A 20,593-nucleotide genomic window follows, 5' to 3' on the forward strand; every position below is an offset into this window, starting at 1 on the left:
TTGATCTTGAAGCCGGGTTAAATATTGTTTTTATATGATGGGGGAATTTATTGAATTAATTTTACTGCGAATCAAATTACTTGAAACTAGTTATAAGCACACACACCATCAAATTATTACCCTGCACCGAAACCTGGAATCGGACTCGAGACAACCGCATTGGCAAACCTTGACACTATCAACTTTGCTACGCCAAAATTTTGAGCTGACGTAAACACATCTACATGACTTTCTACAACAAGATGGCTAAGTAGAGGCTTTATAGTAGTGCACATAAATCACTTTTCTCAACAAGTTAGTTCAGCTTTGTAAAGGAGCGGAGTAAAAGCTGTAAAACTGCACAGGTCTAAAAATAAACCTAGGTGACTGTAAAATAGCTTCCAAAGTAGTGCTAGCTCAGTTTATTAGTTGAGTACCGGTTGTTTAGTTGTTGAAAAATCACTTGTGATGTTTATGTTATTCAGCAAGAGTGGTTGGTTGTATAGAAGCCATCAAATAAGTAATATATTCGCTTTATTAGTTTTGTTTTGCAGCTAAAAGTTGAAAGTTGATTCATATTTGCATAGAAGAGACATTAGCGATTATTGGCTGATGTTATTCAGTGCGACTGACAAATTGAATAATGGTTGTGAAAAAGTTGAGTAAACGCACTCCAAAACTATTTGGCTAGCTTCTGCTTGTAGCTGAATCTGCAGCTTTGTTTCAGCTACTTTACAGCACAATGCTGGAAAAGTTGGCTTATAAAGCTGAAAATGTTAGTTGGGGAGCCAAAATTTTGAGCACGTTTCTTCGGGACCTTCTGGTCTTAGAGTTACCCAAGGGCGTAGCCAGGTTACGAGCTAGGGAGGGGCGAAAAAAAAATTACTATGGAAAATTTGGCCGAATGCCATTTCACCAAACGCCATTTAACCAAACGCCATTTCACCAAACGCCATTTCACCGACAGCCTTTGTGTTACTGAGTTTAGGGGGGGGGCAGTTTCCCTCCCCTGCCTCCCTCTGGCTACGCCTATGGAGTTACCTCTATGGTACAATCATACTCTATGCCCAAGGAAGTTGATAATTTTTGCAACCCGTAAAACTCCTAGACCGAACAGGGAATCGAACTTAGCCGTTTCCATCATGGTTGTGCTCTATAGCTGCGTGCTATAAATTCAAAAAGTCGAAATAATGAAATCGAAAATTATGCATTGTTCTACACTGATAAAAATTCAAAGATTTTTTTATGTGTCCCACACATGAATTTTTGCAATGTGATCAACAAATGATATCTATGTGTCGGACACATACTTAATATGTGTACACATAAAAGCCATGTGTAACCACACATACTATTCATTAGACTCATAAATTTCATGTGTGCTTCTGGATGGATTCTGTTTATGTGTGGTCACATAAAAATCATGTGGATTTTTACATGGAAATTCGCCAATAAAAATGTGTGGAATTCTATTAGTGTAGAGAACAAACATTTGTTCAGTACATAATTGAGAAAAAAAGTCCACGAATTTCAAAGAATTCCTAGTTACAAAATCTTACTTGCTTCAATTGCTTTTTTAAAAAGCTCCGTGATTTTCATTATTGCTTTGTTTTTCAAATTTAGAATATCGCAATCCTTAGTTTGACGTTTCCTTAGATAGTTCTTGATCTTGAAAGTATGTCCAAGTCTATGATCTCCTAAATTTTTCCAACTGTAAATTCTTCTTCTTGTCTAAGAATTTAGTAATTCTACAAATTAAAATGTCTTTTAATCTAAAAAAAAAAATCAATTGATTTTTCAACGTCGCAGTTATCATCATTTTTTGAAAGGGCTAAGTAGTAGTAGCTATTTAAATTTATTTCAGATCAAACAAAAAATACTTCAGAATCATAAAAATGGATATCGATACATACAAATTGAGTGTGTTAAATCTTGATGTTATTTAACTCTATCATTTGAACTAACCGATAGAAAATGTTCCTTGTTCAGTCCATTGATCTTTGTAAAATTTTGTAAGTTGAAGAACTCGATACTTCATACATATACCGTCCTGGAGTTGAAGTCGGAGTCAGAGTCGGGATATTTTTCACAAACTCCACATCCTTAAAATACACATAAAAAAAAGTATGGGATTCATGCAACTTATATCACGGACCTTTGGTCAACTGGTTCAATACCTCCTTAGAAAACGTAAATTTAGACCAAATATGTTTTTGGAGGACTAAAACAGATTTGAACTTTTCTATGAATTACTTCCCTTAACGATTATGATCGTAAGCATAGAGCCTAGGAAAACCAAGAAAGTATGACATTTCGATTGTTGATTTAAAATGGTATGGAAAATACTTACGATTTCGCTCGTTTGCTATCGCTCGTAATTGGTTTGCCATTTTTGTACCATGACGGTGCCTCGTAATTGCACTTGACTAGCAATTTTGAGTTCATAGGAACCGTTTCCTTCACGAGTGGCTTGTTTCCTGTGAATTGAGAAAATAAAAAACTATTGTTAATACACGTTAATACTATCGTAATACTCATATGAAACATTTAACATCACATTCCTCATGTTTTGAACAACGTTTGTCGGGGTCGTGTGATTCCTGGGAAGGGGGAAACAAACAACTCAATCTGCGTGTCAAGCTCAAATTCCAATATGTTGTTCGTAGTGTCCCCAAGCTGAATGCTGCACAATTAGAATAAATTTGTTCTCATCAACCACTACCGGTCGGTCGGAACGATCCGCTCGAACCGGTCGTCATTCGTCAGGTTGGTTCTTTCAAGGGTGATCGGTACCAAAGGCCATCGCTGTAAGACAACAAGACAAAAAACAACGCACATGTGCACCACCTCACGCCACCATTCGGAAACAAATCTCAGCAGCAGATCAGGAAGAAGTCTTCGAGGTCTGAAGTTAATATGATGGGGATCGTAAATTTGAAACTCTATGCCTTTTGTTTCCAACGGTTTTACTTTTCGCTCGAAATGAAAAATTGGGGGAAGGGTTTTCCTTGGTTTGCTTTTGCGTTTTTCCCTCTGCGTCATCGTCGATCGCCCATGGTGCAGCCACAGCAGAAAGAGGATATCTTGTCAGTTCGTCTGGATGTCGGTGTCAACGGACCGCGGCCGTAAGAGGAGGGGACCGGATTTCAGGAAGCGACAGCATTCAAACCGAGAGTGTATCGGTGAAACCGAAAACTAAAAATATGAGAAAAGTGCACCAATGCAGCAGATATTAAATCTACCACAAGATTTTTATTGCCCTGAAAAAGCAAAATTAATGAAGTTCATAAAATTATCATTCGCTACGGTATTCTTTTTGGTTTTGCGGCGTTTTTTCTCCCCCGGATTTTGTTTGATACGAAAACGCATCTGATGTTTTGACAGATGCTAGCATAAATTTTTGATGTCACAAAAGCCACCTCACATCTCATCTCCCGAAGATGACGATGAGTTGATGTTAAATTTTTCGGAAAGGTTGTCCCTGGGCTGGAGAGTGTGATGGTGGTTTAGCGAAATCGCAAAACGCGTACGTTTGTTGGAGATGGATCGTTTTTGGATTTAATTAAATATTACGCATCGTAAACCGTCATGCAGCAGCAGCAGCGGTGGCAGCACATCACGCATATGTTGCATGGCACGACCAACTAAGACGGTGAAGACGATGACGACGACGGGACAGAGATATGACATGTTGGTGACGTTTTCGTGGGGCAGTTGAAAAACTGTCCAACCGGTACCGCTAATATTATCAACCGAGGCACCAAAGATTTATATGGTCGATATCGAGCCGGGGGGAAAGCAACTGTTCCGTGCATCATCTATATGTGCAATTTAAGATTAATTATAAATTTTCAACTCTGCTTCCTGGGCGAGGACGGTTGGACGCGCAAATCTATCCCTACTGAGCTGGTTGTTGTTGGTGCGTACCGTCTAGCCATGTTTTGATGTTGCTGGCTATGTTGTCTATTTGCCAGCTCCTCAACCAACATGTCATCGGGCATGTTTATCATAGTTTTGTAAAACAAGAGTGCAGAGCTGCATCGGTTTATGGTATGGAAGGTTAATGAGCTCTGAATCAGTTAAATATTCTATAAAGGTTGAAATTAGCGGTGGCTGCTGAGGCTGAACAATGCGTCAAAGTAATGATGTATGAACTTTTGAGTTGAAATAATGGTTTTACTTTATTACATGAACCACCCGTGAGATGTGGCGTGCACAACTGAGTATACCCAAAGGGACGTATTACGGCTTGTTATTGCGTTGCGAACATTGCGTATTAATGGTCGACAGTATGCGGAAAACCAGTCCAAAACCCACCCAGCTTTTCCATTCTTGATTCGTGGATTTGACTAATAGCATTGCTAGCTCAGTACTTGAACTAACATTTCTGATTTTACCTCATTCGGCATTTTACTTTTTGGCTTATTTTACCTAGGCCAGTGACAGGGCCTATACCAACAACATAGTTTGATAGTAGGCAGCATGTTCCGAGGCCAATTATTTATTTAGCTGTGCAGGACCCGCTGTCACGATATGACATGTTGCCTACGCGAAAATGACATCCTGACATTGGGCTGGTTTTACCCTACTAGCTTCATTATTAATACTGCTCTGCTTGTGATAATAATTATGGAGACGTGTGGTTGTTGTGACTATGGCATGACCAAACACTCCCGGGTAACTAGCTCAGTAGCATGAGACCCCTTAACTGTGTCGCAGGGCCGGCATGTTAATGGGTATTCGGAGGGCTACGCGGACAAAGTATGAAAACACAGGAACATTCACATTTTCTAAAACATTTATTGCCTTTTTCTGAGGCGTATGGGTGTGGGTTTTCCATATATGTGGCGTGTGTGCGAGGGATTAAAATTGGCACTGTACTCACTGCTGCAGCTGGATCTCCTACGGCGTTACAACGCTGGCGTTGGTCCATACGGCTACTCCTGCACTACCGTGTGGCCGGAAACTTGCGGCGCGGGCTGCAAACAGTGGATCTGGTGGCGTTTATCAGCGACATACGGGTCAGCAGGCGTTGCTGGCTCGTTTGGCTGGCAGGCGTCTTCCGTCGTTGACGACATCGACTGTTCGCGTCATGGCCACCTTGGTCGAGCCGAGACGGAACCCTCCTTGGTAATTAAGGCCTGAGGGAATCGTCCCTGATGTACGATCGAGGATCATTAGCGATTAGGCTCGGAAGCCATCTTGACTTCCGAGCCGAGCCGTGTGAGACTTTTTTATCGTACGGTACGAGGTGTACAAGATTTACAAAAGCACAAGTGGTCCTGCACGGAGGCAGTCCAACATCGCAGAAACCCCACAAAAGGGGGGGGGGGGGTGGTTACACTAAATGACACTGCACTTTAAAATACCGGTCTTTTGCACACGGACGCCTGTTTGTTTCTGCTTAATCTTCCACTGGAAGAAGGCCTCTCCAATATTTGCCAATCATTATCATTCTCCCTGTTTTCGAACAACCATTTTTGTGCGAGATGTTGTATAATCGTTTTTTTTTCCTTCAGTAACGTGCTCTCGCTCTTGTGTGCGTCTACTGTTTTAGGTTTAACAAAACGTGAATTTTCCCAACCAACAATAACTCCTGCAGGCGAAAACCCACGGATTGAAACCAACAATTACATTAACAGGAAGTGCCTCAGTTAAAGATGGATTTCAATAGAAAAAAGGATTTTGCAGTTGCATTTGGAGGGTAAGCGTCCTTACTAGATATTGGCTAAGACCAGGAAGGAAGGAATATGTCGCACATCAATAGACCGGACGTTGAGAAGATGGAAGACGGAGGGGACCATCGTTCCGAAGTTAAAACCTGGTCGTCCGCGCAGCGTACGCACTAAACAGCTTGTGAAGGTAGTACGAGAACGAATTCGACGAAATCCTTGTCGATTTGGGATTGGTGCCGTACAAGAAAAGAAGAATTCATGGACTTTCAGAAGCTAACAAGAAGAACCGAATTATTCGCTGTCGTGAACTGCTTTGCCGAAAAAAACTTCGTATTGCAGCAAAGTTTCAACGCTCAAAACGACATGGTCTATGCAACGACGATTCAGAATATTCCTTCTTCAAGTCGCGGAGTTCAACGATTCCAAAATCATACTTCTGTCATGGTGTGGAGAGCGATTTCTGCAGAAGGTCGCCTACCACTGCTTTTTATTGACAAAGAAGTGAAAATCAACGCGGCTCACTATGTAAGAGAGGTTCTGGAATACCATTTGAAGAAGCATGCTTCAACGACTTTCGGTAGCCGCAAATGGGTGTTCCAGCAGGATTCTGCCCTGTGGAGCAAAGATTACCCAAGCATGGTGCACCGCAAATGTGCCAGATTTCTTTCATTAGGAGTTACGGCCAGCTTCTTCGCCAGATGCAAAACCTCTGGATTTCTCTGTATGGGGAATCATGGAAGCACATTTTCGGGATCTTAAGCCAATGGGTATAGAAAAATTCAAGGCTACTATACAGAAGATATGGGATGAAATTCCCGAAAATCAGGTGCGTGGCGCTTGTAATGCCTTTCCGAAGCGACTAAGGGAAATAGTTAAAGCAGAAGGCGATAGAATCGGAAAGTAAATATGTACATTTAAACTTTAAAATGTAATAAAGAACCTACAAGAAGCAAAAAGCACCCAAAAGGACGGATTCACAGAAAGCTTCTTAGAAAATACGGTGACGAAACTTGTAGGGTAGAGAACTACTTCGGCCCATTTTGGGCCTATCAAGCAGAAAACTTCAATGATTTCGGCGTTAACAGGTAAATTATGCGTTTGGTACGATCTCAAACGAAGTGACAGACGGAGCGGAACGAAATTTGATTTGACGCACTTACATTTGAAATTTTCGAGTGTACCTCACGGCAACACTATCTACTCATATGTACTAGCTTAAAGTAGTTGATGTTATTGGGGTACCACCTGTTATCTCTTTTTCTCTAACGAAAATTGAAAGGGAGAGCCTGTTGTCGAACATTATGTCATTATGTCGTTTTCGTTGTTATCTTGCCAAAATGTTTAAAGGTGAACACATCGGACTAACATTTGTTTACAAGTAAACGATGTTGAGCTAATGACTCGCACTTGTTGGCGAAAATTGTGCTACAGATTTCATCAGTCCGTACTTCTTACCAAAGCCTCCTTATAATCGCATTTGGTAACGCCTTTTCCGGATCCCGTAAAATAGGCCTATCCAAGCGACAATTCTTGGCATCGACGCGAATTATGTATGTTAGGTTGATCAGACAGCTTCTTCGTCATTGCTTCCCTTCTGGCATAATGGGAGGATCTCATAGATCAGCATTGACGCATCATAGGGTCATAAGCAGGTCTTTATGGGAAACGGTATTTGATGCCTTATGGGGAAATTTATTCAATCGCTGCGAAAGTTATTCATGGAACCGGGGAAACATTGAAGCGGGTGTTCCGCAAATATAATGAAATGGCAGGGCTACGAGATGTTATTCAGGCTAAGCTCTTCAATAAGGCCTATCTTCTTCTTCTTGTTATTCTTCTTATTCTTCTTCTTCTTCTTATTCTTCTTCTTCATTTCTTTATTTATCGTCGGTCTCTGTTCCGCAATCTAGAGCTTATCACCGACGGACATCGATTGTCATCCATTGACGAATTAATGCATTAAAGATTCAGCAAGGTAATTTATAATAGGATTTTAACGAAGACAACAAATCAAGAAGACTGGCAACTTTGCCCGAATCCAAGCGACAGATACAATAGCGCTGCGCTTGAGTGAAGGTGGAAGCAACGCATAGAAAAATGAGCAAATACTCAAACCCTTCTTCTGAGGATGTAATCTTTGCTATCAAATTCGTTCGAAGCATTTACCTTTGAGCGGCAGATGACGCGATTGTACCTGTCTCTTTAGCCAAACAATGTGTTGTTAATTTATATGGATTTTCATAATATGAGTAGTATTTTTTATATAAGGTACACCTTGTGGGGTTAGTGAAAAGTGGATGAAGCAAGTGGGTAATTGCTGTCAAACTTCTGAAAAATAATAAAGAGGATTTATTTTTTAGTTACCCTTTGGTTTGTAATGGGTTCTTGAGAAGCCAACAAAACAAAACAACGCAGAAAACACGCACGCAGCGAGACGAACCGACGGAGAACCCCAAGTTTTGTGATCAATGTGATTGGTGAGGCAGAAGGAAACAAGTCAGCTCTTTCATTATCACGACGTTCTTATGCATAATCTACACACTTAGTTTTTTCTACCGAGCTTGGCTGTACAAATCTCGACAAAAAAAGTTTTTCTGCGGTCTCAGCAAACATTTCATTTGTTTGCTGAGATTCAGCTAAGCTTTTTCCGAAAGTCAGCAGTCAAATGTCACTTTTGCTGAGATCTCAGTGACACTTCTTTGCCGAGATTTGCACAGCCGAGCTCGGTAGAAAAAACTAAGTGTGTAGTGTGATGTAACGTTGGATCATGCCTAAGAACACCGTGAGAACGAAAGAATCGACTACATTTCTTCTGCCGCACCTATAGTTACGCACACGGCTCCCGAACTGACTGTTCCTTACTTCTTCACTCTAAAAAATTTCCTTCGATGAGTGAGAAAACATCACCCCGTCAACGAAAGCGAGAACGCGAGTTACCAGATTATTGCAAACAAAACCAACTTGAATTAATTCAAAACAAAAATACGAGCGAACCTGGCGGTGAAAGGCGGAAAGCGGAATAAATATTCTATTACAGAGAACTACATTATTTTAATTCATTTCTACGGAGAAAGTCGTCTGTCACTTCGTTTGTGGTACGATACTTTAGTTCAAACTCTACCGAACGAAGTCAATAAGAACGCGTGATATGAATGCTTGCACCCGATATTCTCACAAACAAATGAAGCGCTCCGACCGAATCAATCTTTATTTTCATCCGATAGGCCGAAGTGAATGCATTGACGTTTCAATGGCGTTTCAATGTGTTAGGTCGAGTTTAGCAACCGTAGGCCGAGTTTGGCGTCAAGACGCACTATCTACTGCGATCGCCCATTTAGCTGATTATCGTTTCTTCTCTCGAACTGTACACATGTGGTTAATAAAATCAGTTCTTTTAATTAGTTCCGGTGTTATTATTTAATCTGCTAGCTCAGCCCAATAGGTTATGGGTCCAGTGTAACGCGGATTTTGTGTACATTTGTGGACAATAGTGAAAACCCGGAACGTGAAGTGTTTTTCAAGAACGAACAATTTTGCGTCGCGAGTGTAAAACAAAATGGCGGATGCAAAGGTTTCGTTGGAGAAACTGAACGACCAGAACTATTCGATCCGGAAGTTCAAGATGGAGCTTCTGCTGCTGAAGGAGGAATTGTTAAAGCTTGTGACGGATCCAAAGCCTGAAGCGGTAAGTTGGCTCGCGAAAGACGGGAAGGCTCGCGCTATGATCGGCTTGGCCGTGGACGACGGTCAGCTGGTTCACATCATAAGAAAGCAGACAGCGAAGGAGATGTGGGACTCGTTGAAGCAGATTCACGAGGCGACGTCCCTATCTTCGACACTTCACATCTTACGAAAGCTGTGTTCCCTGCGGCTATCGGAAGAGGGTAATCTTCCCGAGCACCTGAACGAGATGACGGATTTGGAGAATCGTTTGGAGGTGATTGGGGAAGGTCTGAAAGATCGTGTTTTCATAGCGCTAATTTTGTCGAGTCTTCCGCCATCGTATGGCAGCTTGATTAACGTGATCGAAAACAAGCCGGAGAACGAACTAACGGTGGATTTCGTGAAGAGCGAGAAGGTGATGAAAAGTGTAAAGTCTAAAACGACGGACTTGAAGAAGAAAGGTGTGTGCCATTAATGCCAAGAAGAAGGTCATTTTCCACGGAAGTGTCCGAAGTTGAGCAAAGGTAGGCATGAGAAGAAGAAGTCGGAAGATGGAAAGGCGAATTTGGCTGCTGAAGTTCCGGGCGGCATGGAGATGTGACTGATGGTTGTGACGATCTCTAGCGCAAACCGGTGGTACTTGGACTCCGGTGCTACGTCTCACATGACCAGTGACAAGAAGCTCCTGAAGAACTGTTACTGCTAGGGTGGGGTACCTAGGGGGCTACCAGGACAAACACCTCGGCGGGCTTGGCTAAGCAACGGCCTACCAATGAGGGTGGGTCATTCAACGACCTCTTTTGTTGGCTAGCTCGATCTGGAGGGCAATTCTTAGCCTCAAGGTCGGCTGGAGTGATTTACCGGGCTAATCAGAACTCGGATATAGTGTGATTGAAGGGAAAAAGCTAATGAATTACACTTTAGAGATTTATTTCCCTACCAATTACATTCTATGGGTGTGTGTGTGTGGCGTGTATAGTGTAGGTTTTCTTCAGATACCTGGCCGGCCGGCGACTGCTGGGTTTTTTGTGCGGTGATGCTGCACGTGGTGGTGGTTGATACGGCGGTGGTGATGCTGTACAGGCTGGTGGTGGATTCGGCGTTGTTAACGTCCGTAGTGGCGGCGATTATGGCGGTGACGCTGGCCGTGGTTACACCGGAGACTACGGTGTTGGTGATGGTGACGGTGGTTGCTTAAGGGCGTTTGGTGGCGCCAGTAGGTATGCCAAGTCACAATGGTGGACTGTGGAGAGGTGTCTTCTTCGGTGGGAGGTTATGTCCTGGCACCTTACACGGGGTACTGGTGGGTCCCTCTCATGATTCTGTGGCTCTGCGGGAACGATCGGGGTATGAATTCGGTTGGAACTCGTTCGGAACGGAAAGGTCCAAAGTGGTCGTATCGGCCCCAACGGAACTGGCTCTCCAGCGGTCAATCGCTCACGGAAGGCCTGTCGGCGTGATCTGGCCGAACCCCTCGATCGAGCGTTCTTAATAGAAAAACTTAACGGGTCCTGACTCTCTCGCTCCACTCCTGCTACTATGACACTCTTACTTTTATTCTCTATAATTTTAACGGTTTTTTTTATATTGTTCAACTGCTCTCGTTTAAGGTTACTTGGCAAGTGGCGGAAGAAGTTTCCGTGCTACTCGCCGTTCCCTTTCTCTGTACTTCTTGTACCCATTCTCTTATGTTCCACTGAACTCAAATTTTTGGCTCATCACCTATTCCAGCAGTTGGTAGTAAACTGTGGTACTGTATAGTGTACTAAAACTAGGGGTATCAAATTGGCAATTATTATTTAAATTCAAATGGACATGCAGAATACGATAAACATACAGAAATATATCAACAAATGTTACAAACGGTAACAGAACGTAAACGCAGCGAAGCAGCCGGAAATTTGTCTGGCCGACGGAACCAAAATTAAGTCGAGCGGTGCTGGAAACGGCAAGGTGGTTTCAGTTACCGGGAAAGGTATTCGGATGGATGTCACTTTAAACGACGTGTACCATGTCCCTTCGTTGTCAGGAAATCTGCTCTCGGTGAGTAAAATTTGTGATTTGGGTTACAATGTTTTATTCGATCGAGCTGGATGCAAATTTATGGAAGGTCAGGAGGCTGTACTGGTGGGCGAGAGGAGTGGTGGCTTATACCACTTGAAACAATTTTCTCACCAACCAAGGCTGCGCATCCGGACCTGTGTGAGCACCTGTGGCATCGAAGGTTCGGGCATCGTGATCCTGAGGCGGTATCGAAGATAGTGCGTGAAGGATTGGGCTTCGGGCTGAAATTGCAGAAATGTGAGCTTCAGTCCGTTTATGGAGTGTGCTATGAAGGAAAGATGAGCCGTATACCATTTCCAAAAGAATCCAGAAGCAAGTGTGAAGCTGTGGGCGATTTACTGCATTCAGGCCTTGCACAGCAAAAAATTAATTTTAATATCACATCAAAGTGGATGCACTTCAATCGTGTCAAAAATATGGTGTAATATTACTTTCCAAAAAAATATCATTAATACAGTGCATGAACTAACATTACGCTACTTTTACCGTATTAGTTTATTGTTGTGTCCATAAAAATTAAATTAGATTTTCGACATGATTGAAGTGTATCCTCTTGGATATAATATTAAAATTTATTTTTTGCTGTGTGGGGTCCAATGTAGAAGGCAACACCCAGTGGGTACAGGTACTACATGACAATGGTGGAAGACTTTAGATGCTACACGGTAGTTTATTTGTTGAAAGCAAAGTCGGACGCTGAACAGAAGATCAGGGAATACTGTGTGTTGGTGAAGAAACCCCACACTACCAAAAAGTAATGTAAATTTCCGTGCCCTGAGACCGACACATGCAAGCGGCCCAAATGACATAAGAATCAGTTGAAAGAAACGAGAAAATAAATTCAATCAATCGCACTTTTTGTCGAGTTGCGTATGTTTCGGTTTGGGAACACTTAATTTTACATGACATGTTTGTTTACGTTCCATTATTTACGTCAAAGATGGATTACGTCTCGTGTAAAAATAGTTATTTTTAATGTCGTTTTCGTTTTTGCGTTGCACTACACCGGTGTGGTGTTACACTTTGCACCGAATAAACGAACGCTTGCGGTGTAGCTATATTGGTGTGTGTGATATCAGATTCATCTGTCACTGTTAACTTTCTGCCGCTTGATAAATATTATTTTGGTTTCGGGTGGAATTATAGTTTCGATTGAGGATTTTACAGCAAACAAGAGGGTTTGTTAAGTATCTTAACAATGATTTTTTTTGCGATTTCCTCATTCAATTTTATCAGTTACAGTAGAAAGTATTGTTTTTTACTGGTGGTCGATTTGTTGTGGTTATGGTTATTGTTTATGTGGGAATTCAATAAAAATGGTCCAAGACAACCCAGACAGGAAAAGCGAGTGTGGGTGGATTTTCTGGCCAATGCTAGGGGAGCAAGGTGGATCAAAAAGATTCATTTCGTTAATGATATATCAGGCGTCAGCAGAGCATTAGAATAAAGTCAATAATGAAGTAGTTATCAATAAAAAAAACTCAATTGGCTGCAGTACTGTCGAGAAATAGCAGTAGGTGGATTGCACCACACATCGTGGTCTGGTGGAAGCAAACGGTTTCGGTTTGACCGACTTCAGGTCCTGCAGCGTCTTAACAATGCAAGCGATCATCTTCAGGCCTTCGACCAGACCTTGCACAACTTTGTTGGTGATCAGTTCATCCGACTCACACTCCATGATCAGATCCTTAAGCAGAGCCGCCGAAGTTCAACCGGTGAAGGCACCTTTAGCAACACAAAAACTGTCCGGTAGCTGGGAGCGGACTAAGGTCAGATAGGGGACCGGGCATCCGACGGTGACCTCACTGTTAGCAGTGGTCGAGATTTTGCACAGCTCGGCGATGCTGATCTTGTCGTTGTTCATCTTTCAGTTGCTACCTACACAGAACTTACGACTGATTTTTTTTTCAATTTGGTTGGCGCTACGGTTTGCACGTTTGTCGGAGACGGATAAAACCGTCAAGTTCAGCAAACCATAAGTATATTTTCCTTTAATCCATCATTCTGATTATTCTCAAAAAAAAAATTGAAATTCTTTCATTCGATGCAATGCTTTTCTTCTTTTGTTAGGAATATTAAACATCATAAAATATTCATCCTCTGAATCCGCTGAAGAGGACTCAAACAATTGAAATAGTTCTTCCATTCCAACCTCTTTTTTTTTACAAAATTGAAAACTGCAATCAGCTGTAATCGCTGCGTCACGACGAAAACGAGAGTTTTGACAACCATGTATTTTTGATGTATTGGTGTTCTTCGATAAACATATAGCTACACCGCGAATTTTTCGAGTGCTACACCATCGTGAATGGTGCAGAAAAAGTGTTGCACCGGTGTAGCACCAAAACCAAAAACGAACGGTTTCGGTGCAAAAGTGTTGCACCGGTGTAGCTACACCGCAAAAACGAAAACGACATAAGTGTGCATTTTGGGCGTGCTCCGAAAGTTATTGGAACAGACGGAGGCGGGGAGTATTCTAACGCATCTTTAAGGAGCTACATGGCTGAGAACGGTATTATTCTGCAGCAAACGGAACTTTATCCACTGCAGCAGAATGGGAAGGCGGAACGTAAGAACCGGTATGAAGTAGAGATGGTGAGGTGTTTGTTGGCGGAGTCGGGTCTCGACAAGAAATACTGGGGCGAAGTGATTTGTTCTGCAAACTATCTGCATAATCGTTTGCCAACGTCAGCTGTTGAGAAGACGCCGTACGAACTGTGGCATGGAAAGAAGCCATCTTACGCACATTTGAGAACATTCGGATCGAAAGCCTACGTTCGTGTGCCTAAGGAGAAGCGGCGGAAGCTGGACAAGAAAGCAACGAATCAGCCTAATATTCTACCCATCTACCGAAAGCATACGGATCCTCCATTGTTTTGGCCGGATCTGGCATTTGATCACTATGCTTCTGCTACGTTGGAGATGTTCAAGAAGGAAAAAGTCGATTTTGACGAAAAAATCCAAAATCCCCCCAACTGCCCTGAACTGCGTCCTATCGAAAGATACTGGGCAATAATTAAACGGCATCTTAAGAAAGATGGAAGAGAAGCAAGCTCTGTTGACTGCTTCAAGAAAATTTGGTCTGCAGCACAACGAAAAGTTAAGAAGAAGGTTGTGCAGAACCTAATGGATGGTATCAAGAGAAACGTCCGAGCGTTCTTCAGAAATGAGTAGTAAACATTCAAACTCACATGAAATCGGTCATATGTGCACACTACGAAAAAGTCATGTAAATTTCAGTTCCCTGAGATCGACACATGTAAGCGGCCCTTTTGACATAACAATCAGTTGAAAGAAACGAGAAAATCAATTCAATCAAACGTTCTCTTCGTCGAGTTGCTTATGTTTCGGTTTGAGAACACTTCATTTTACATGAAATGTTTGTTTACGTTCCATGATTTACGTCCAAAATGGATTACGTCCCGTGTAAAAGTAGTTATTTCTAATTGTGTATGTTGATTTTCATTTCTATAACGTAAACTTACGAATTTGTTTGAAAATAAATATTTTCCTTTGAGAAACAGGTGTCTACTTTAATTAATAAACAGTCCTTATTCGCTCACCAAATTATTTTGTGAAACTTTAATCATAAACTATTGCTTAATTCTCGGAAATTTATCACACTTTCCATATTTGAAATCATATTGAGAACTACTTTTTATTTCTTTTCTGGTGGATTTTCGGGGGTTCGCGAGCATCCCTGACGTTGTTGAAAATTATGAAAGCATCAGATGCGGGGTCACTAGTGTAATAGGTTGCTTTGTTGATTATTCATGAACTCTTGATCAGCATTTCCAGCGATATGTGAATATTTGAGGTGGACAAAAGGATGAACAAAGAGGAAAGCCGAAACTTTGTCACATTTATATCGCTGTGAAGTAACTGTAAACTGTAGAGGAAATTTATAACTGTACTGTAACCAGTTCGGTTTTGTTTGCATATCTGTTCATCATCATCATCATCATCATCCCGAAACTTGTCCTAACTACATGCAAATCTTCCCGAACAGCTAAAATTAGTCACTTCCTCTTGGAATGGTTACTTTCGGATTCTAGCTAGTGCATGAACTCGCAAATTCTCATCGGAGGTGCAGCGACTAGTCGACCGACACCTCTTTCCGGACTAATTCCGCTCTGTCGAACGCTAGATGGACTATTCATCAGTAGTAATTCCGTAAACAAATCTATAATCTTCGGTTGAGAGAAAAGACCACCATCCTGGCTCGGTTCCCAATCTGGATACTTTTCTGTGCTGTGTGTGAATCGAAGATAGAACGGATAGAACTGATGGTAGCCAGCTTCTGCTCTTATGCTGAAATTGATTGGTTGTTTATTAAAACAGCGCAGTTAATTTAGGTTAGTTCCTCGATTGTAGACCGTTTAGGGTTCGGAAGTCAGTGGAGTGAGGATGAACAGTAGGAATGTTGTACAGTTAATTTTTCTCCTAGATGTAATACAGATGAGAGGAAACAAAAGTTTTGAGCATTTTCAGACCAAATAGCAGAAACAAAATTCAGACTTGACCTTCTCCGAATTGGATGAAAATTTGCACCACTGTTTATTGGGAAGTCATTTAAATTTTTGCTCAAATTCAGCCATTTTGATCTTTGAAAAAATATATAAAAAGGTGTATTCCATATTTTACACGGTAAAAAAAATCAAGAGATTTTGTGTTAAAAATTAAAAAAAGCGCAAAAACTCCAATAGCAAAAAGTTATCCTCTTATTTTTTTTTTTAATTATTAAAAGCTTATGAAATATTCGAACTTCTGTTGGACACTTAAAAATTGACAAAAATCATAAAATATCAACTCTTGGATTTATGTTCATACAACTTGATTTTTTCACTCCATTTATTATTTTGCATAACATTTTTAATAAAAATATTACAAGAATATGCAAGAGATAATTTTATGTTAATTAAGCTATTAACGCTTTTTTTAATTAAAAGGAATTACACGTGTGACATTTTCGAGTTATGATTTTTTGAAACACATTGAGCACGCCATTTTGATTTTTTTTTTTTGCTAGATTCAAATTGGCCGAATTTTAGCAAAAATGTGAATGACTGCCCATAACAAACAATTAAGCAAAGTTTCATGCTCATAGGAGAAGTTCGCGTCTGATCGATTCGGCATTTGGCGTGGAACTGCTGTTTTCCAGAACGACATAGCGAAATGTAGACATATTCCTTATTAATTCTTCCACGATCGAAGGCGGGACGAGCTGCAAGAATGGGCACACAGGAAGTATGTGCAGATTGACTGATAGAATGTTTATACAAAGTTTTCTTTTATTACCGCAATTTCGTCCAATCAAGCAGTAGCCGGCGATCCGAAAGCGAAGAACTTAGGCCCGACCATGAATTGAAAGATAATAAAGAAGGAACTCCCATAAAGGGTGAACCTTTTGGATGATTGCATATTCATTTATATTTTTATTGGGAACTGCGTTTTGCCTCGGTTGTGGCTATAGGAGGCACAGCACTTTGAAGTAGGTCGGCTACCGTTTGAATTTTCCCATACTTCCGGATAAACAGCTCAGCTTATACCGATCGCTGTATCGCGCTTGTTTATTAGTTTTTCTAGAGTGTATCCTCTCTCCTGTGCGTCTAGTCGACGTTCGGTAATCGTCGAGATTCCAAATTGTCTAGCTGGGAAGATCTTTCTGGTTCGAACGTTGCAATGAACGGAAAACCTCGGTCGCGACCGAGGGAGGAATACGTGACAAATTTAGAACTGCCATAAATTATCATTTTTGCCACGAATGAAACTCTCGCACATACGCGCAGAAGACGCAACACACGCGCTTAATGACTACAAGAGTAATTGAATGTCATTTCCGTTCTCCGAATCTCAGCCGCGTAGTCCAGCCAGAATTGCACGACCCACCCGGGTTCATCAGCAGTACGCGATGCTGCCGATGCTGGGTGGATCTGAGATTCTGCGCGAGTAGAGAGCGGAGCAAAACGAAACATAATGAGAAGAAGATGTGATGTGTCCTCCAAGAATTATGAATGAAAGTTAATCTCTGGTACTGATGAACTGATGCTGCTCTAGCATGGAGAAGTTTTCGTGATCTTGCTGTAACAGCAGCAACAGCAGCAGCAGCATAGAGGTGATGAAAATATGGCAGGTGCAGCAACCTTTCAATGGAATAATTAATTATACGGTTGAGGGACCGTAGTGATCCGTGCGGGGACCAACTGGGATGCTGGCGATGATAAAACTTGCATTCGGTCATCAAGGAGCGTGTAGCGTATACAATCTGCATTAAAGCTAATTAAATTAAGTGGAGGTCAGCAACTCTGGAAGCCTGGAATGGAAGCATATATACTATGTTATGATTTATGAACGAAGAAAGTTTGGGTGAGGATTACTTATACTCTATCCCAAGCAACACACATGTTCTATAATAGTTTATATAACCTTTGTATGACTAGTTTTGGTTTCATAACAGTTTACTCAACATAATTCTATGAATTTGTGTTAATTGGGTTGTCGCTATCTGTTGTATAGAATTATTGGGAAATAAAGTTTCTTGATCGACGTTCCAGAATAAATAAAAAAAAAATACTAAATTAATCCACCTACCGGTGAGAAGTGCTTTTCTCGTATATAAACATTAGTTTTTGTTCATAAATAAGTAACTAATTTTTATCGAGCACACAATCTCGGCATATGGGAACATGGAATATGTATGGTAAAAATACGAATGTATTTTTCACCCTTGCTTGGGTACAATTAAGGGGGTAGTACGCTCTGTAACTTTCTAAAAATCGATATTTTTTTGAATTTCTATTTTATGGGAAATTTTACCCGAAGTCCATCCGGCATTCAATTCGAAAGTAATTGGCCGAAATGTGATCCAAAGTCCTAGCCCGCGCTCCGACATCTCAAAAATTTAAACGCGTTTTTCTCGAAACATGATTTTTAACCCACGCTGGGTGATATCTCAAAAACTTTTCGTCCGATTTACAATCCGTTTGAAATAAAATGTCCGAAACTATTTTATCGACCTGCGCATGTAGCCAATTTTCGGTGCACACTTTTGTCTTCATTTTTCGTGTTAAGAAATTGACTTTATTCTCAAATCGTCCCCAATTTTTTAAAAATCAACATATTGAAAAAATCCTACCTTCTGTTTTTTTTTTAATTCTTTATTTAAGAGCAGGGGTTGAAACAGTTGACGTTTTTTACGACACTTGCTTCTTTGTCGTGCGCGACAGTCTGTTTGAAATCGTACACTCATGCTCTACCGTCGTCTCTCTCACACAACACAACCGGTAGAATAACATTCGAGGAAAAAGAGAATTTTCAAATAACTATCATGTGACATGTGTGATTTGGTTCTAATTCCTCAATTTGGTGTAAATTAAACCATTTATGATCAGAAATGTTATTCCTAGGACATCATTGCTTGCTATTTTCAGAATTCACCCAAGCACAACATCAGCAGCTCTTATTATGAGAAAAACTAAAATACATACATTCGTGACGGTATTCGGCGACAGTGTCGTATGACAGAGCATGTTAAATGACATTTGAGTTTGGTACTGTACTATGATAGCTTGTTTTGTAAGTGTCGGAGGCAAAGACAGTCGATTATCACAGAAAATGTGTCGACTACCGTGACCGCTTACAAGACTGTTTAAGAGATTTCGAAGGCTAGTTCATCTCTCGTACGCAGATTGGAACTGTATCTAAACATAAGAAAGAAAAAAATTGTCCTAAGTTCACATGGGCGAGCAGTGAAACCTACGCTGGGAAAATTCGGCGGGCAGTGCCTGGCGGTCAGAGCATAAAATTATCACTGTGCAACAAAACTCTATAGGACTGAGAAAATTCAATTTATTTTACTTTCTCATGGATCCCTGAGTAAAAGTCTCGAACAAACTTACATCCTAACACGTCCTATTTTTTTGGTACCGCCCTCTTTATGAATTTTGGTATGTTGTGCCGATGTCGGTTGTATACTGCTTAACTAAAGCATGTTACGACATTGCCGTCCAAGAGTTTTTTTGTAGGAAATGACTTGAGAAACACAAGATATCTTGTGTCTTACCCCTCGTTTGGGTGATTTTTCAAACTGAGTACCCCCCTAAAAATCTAGAATTCATGTAAATTCATTGTAAAAAACCATCGTATTGGTGCGATTTTCGTGTGTTAGTGAGTTGAATTTTTTTGTTAGCTGTGAGATTTTTTTTGTTTGCTGTAAGAACTGTCATTCTAATGTAAAAATAAACAACAAAACGAAAACAAACCGTAGGGTAGGCTTGTACGGTAATAATCAAATACCCTTTTATGAGTAAAAGTTAACCCATTTTTAATAGAAGTGGCTTTACTCATTAATGAGTAAATTATTTTAACAACAATGAGTTGCTGCTAACAGTCGCCAACAGTTACTAATTAATGGGTATACTCATTAATTAGTAGTGCCACATGTATTGACAATGGGTTAACTTTTACTCATACATGGATGTTAGATTCTTAGATCTTACCCACAGGACTGCAGCGCTTGTTATCTGCGAACAAATCGAGTGAAGCCAAATTTCTCTGGTGATCTGGTGCTAATTTGACAGCTCCTCCTTTTCCTCAACGATTAAGTTTGGTACATTTTGCGCTGCGTAGCGGAAAATAGAGTAAGTTTTCAAGATAACGTTATAGTAAAGCATGATTCACGCAAATTGTGTTTGTTAATTCGAAAATAACGACACAGACAAACAGACATAACACTCACAATCACATTCTTCGCAAATAAGGTTTCAGTTCGGAATGTGCTCGCATTTGTCATGGTGGCACCACTGAACCGTCAAGCAAGTCAGCACATTTTCAACTTATCAGTGGTGCTAGTTCGTTTTCAGGTCAATTTAGTAGATGTCAACTCTTGAAATATGGAGGTAACGCAACAAATCACATTTCATTGTTTCTTGGGAAGGCATCCCACATACTAATCTGACGAATACAGAAATAAAAGTTATTGATGGTAAAGATGATGGTCCCACCGCTTACCCTACAAAGATTTGAGCTGGAAGATTTATCTTTAATAAAATTAAGTGCAACATTTAACCAGATTAGCAAACAAAAACAAACTGGATACAGTTACAGATATAAATTCTTTCAACATTTTTCAGCTGCTTCACAGCGATTTAAATGTGAAAAAGCTTCAGCGTTCACCTCTTTTTTTCACCCTTTTATCCATCTCAAATATTCAC

General features: G+C 40.8%; 1 protein-coding gene across 2 annotated transcripts in view; it reads right to left on the minus strand.

Annotated features, from left to right (window-relative positions):
• The window catches only part of LOC135711063 (fibroblast growth factor receptor homolog 1-like), a 154,948-nt gene that overhangs the window by 37,072 nt on the left and 97,283 nt on the right, over positions 1-20,593 (minus strand). For both annotated transcript variants that reach the window (XM_065233807.1, XM_065233808.1), the window contains exon 3: positions 2,330-2,456. In XM_065233807.1, the coding sequence (XP_065089879.1) occupies positions 2,330-2,456 (127 nt within the window). The remainder of the gene's footprint in view (positions 1-2,329; positions 2,457-20,593) is intronic.

The sequence above is a fragment of the Ochlerotatus camptorhynchus genome, unplaced genomic scaffold (assembly GCF_037179485.1).
Source record: "Ochlerotatus camptorhynchus isolate MF236.1 unplaced genomic scaffold, CSIRO-AGI_Acam_v1.1 ptg000417l, whole genome shotgun sequence".
NCBI classification, from domain to species: domain Eukaryota; kingdom Metazoa; phylum Arthropoda; class Insecta; order Diptera; family Culicidae; genus Ochlerotatus; species Ochlerotatus camptorhynchus.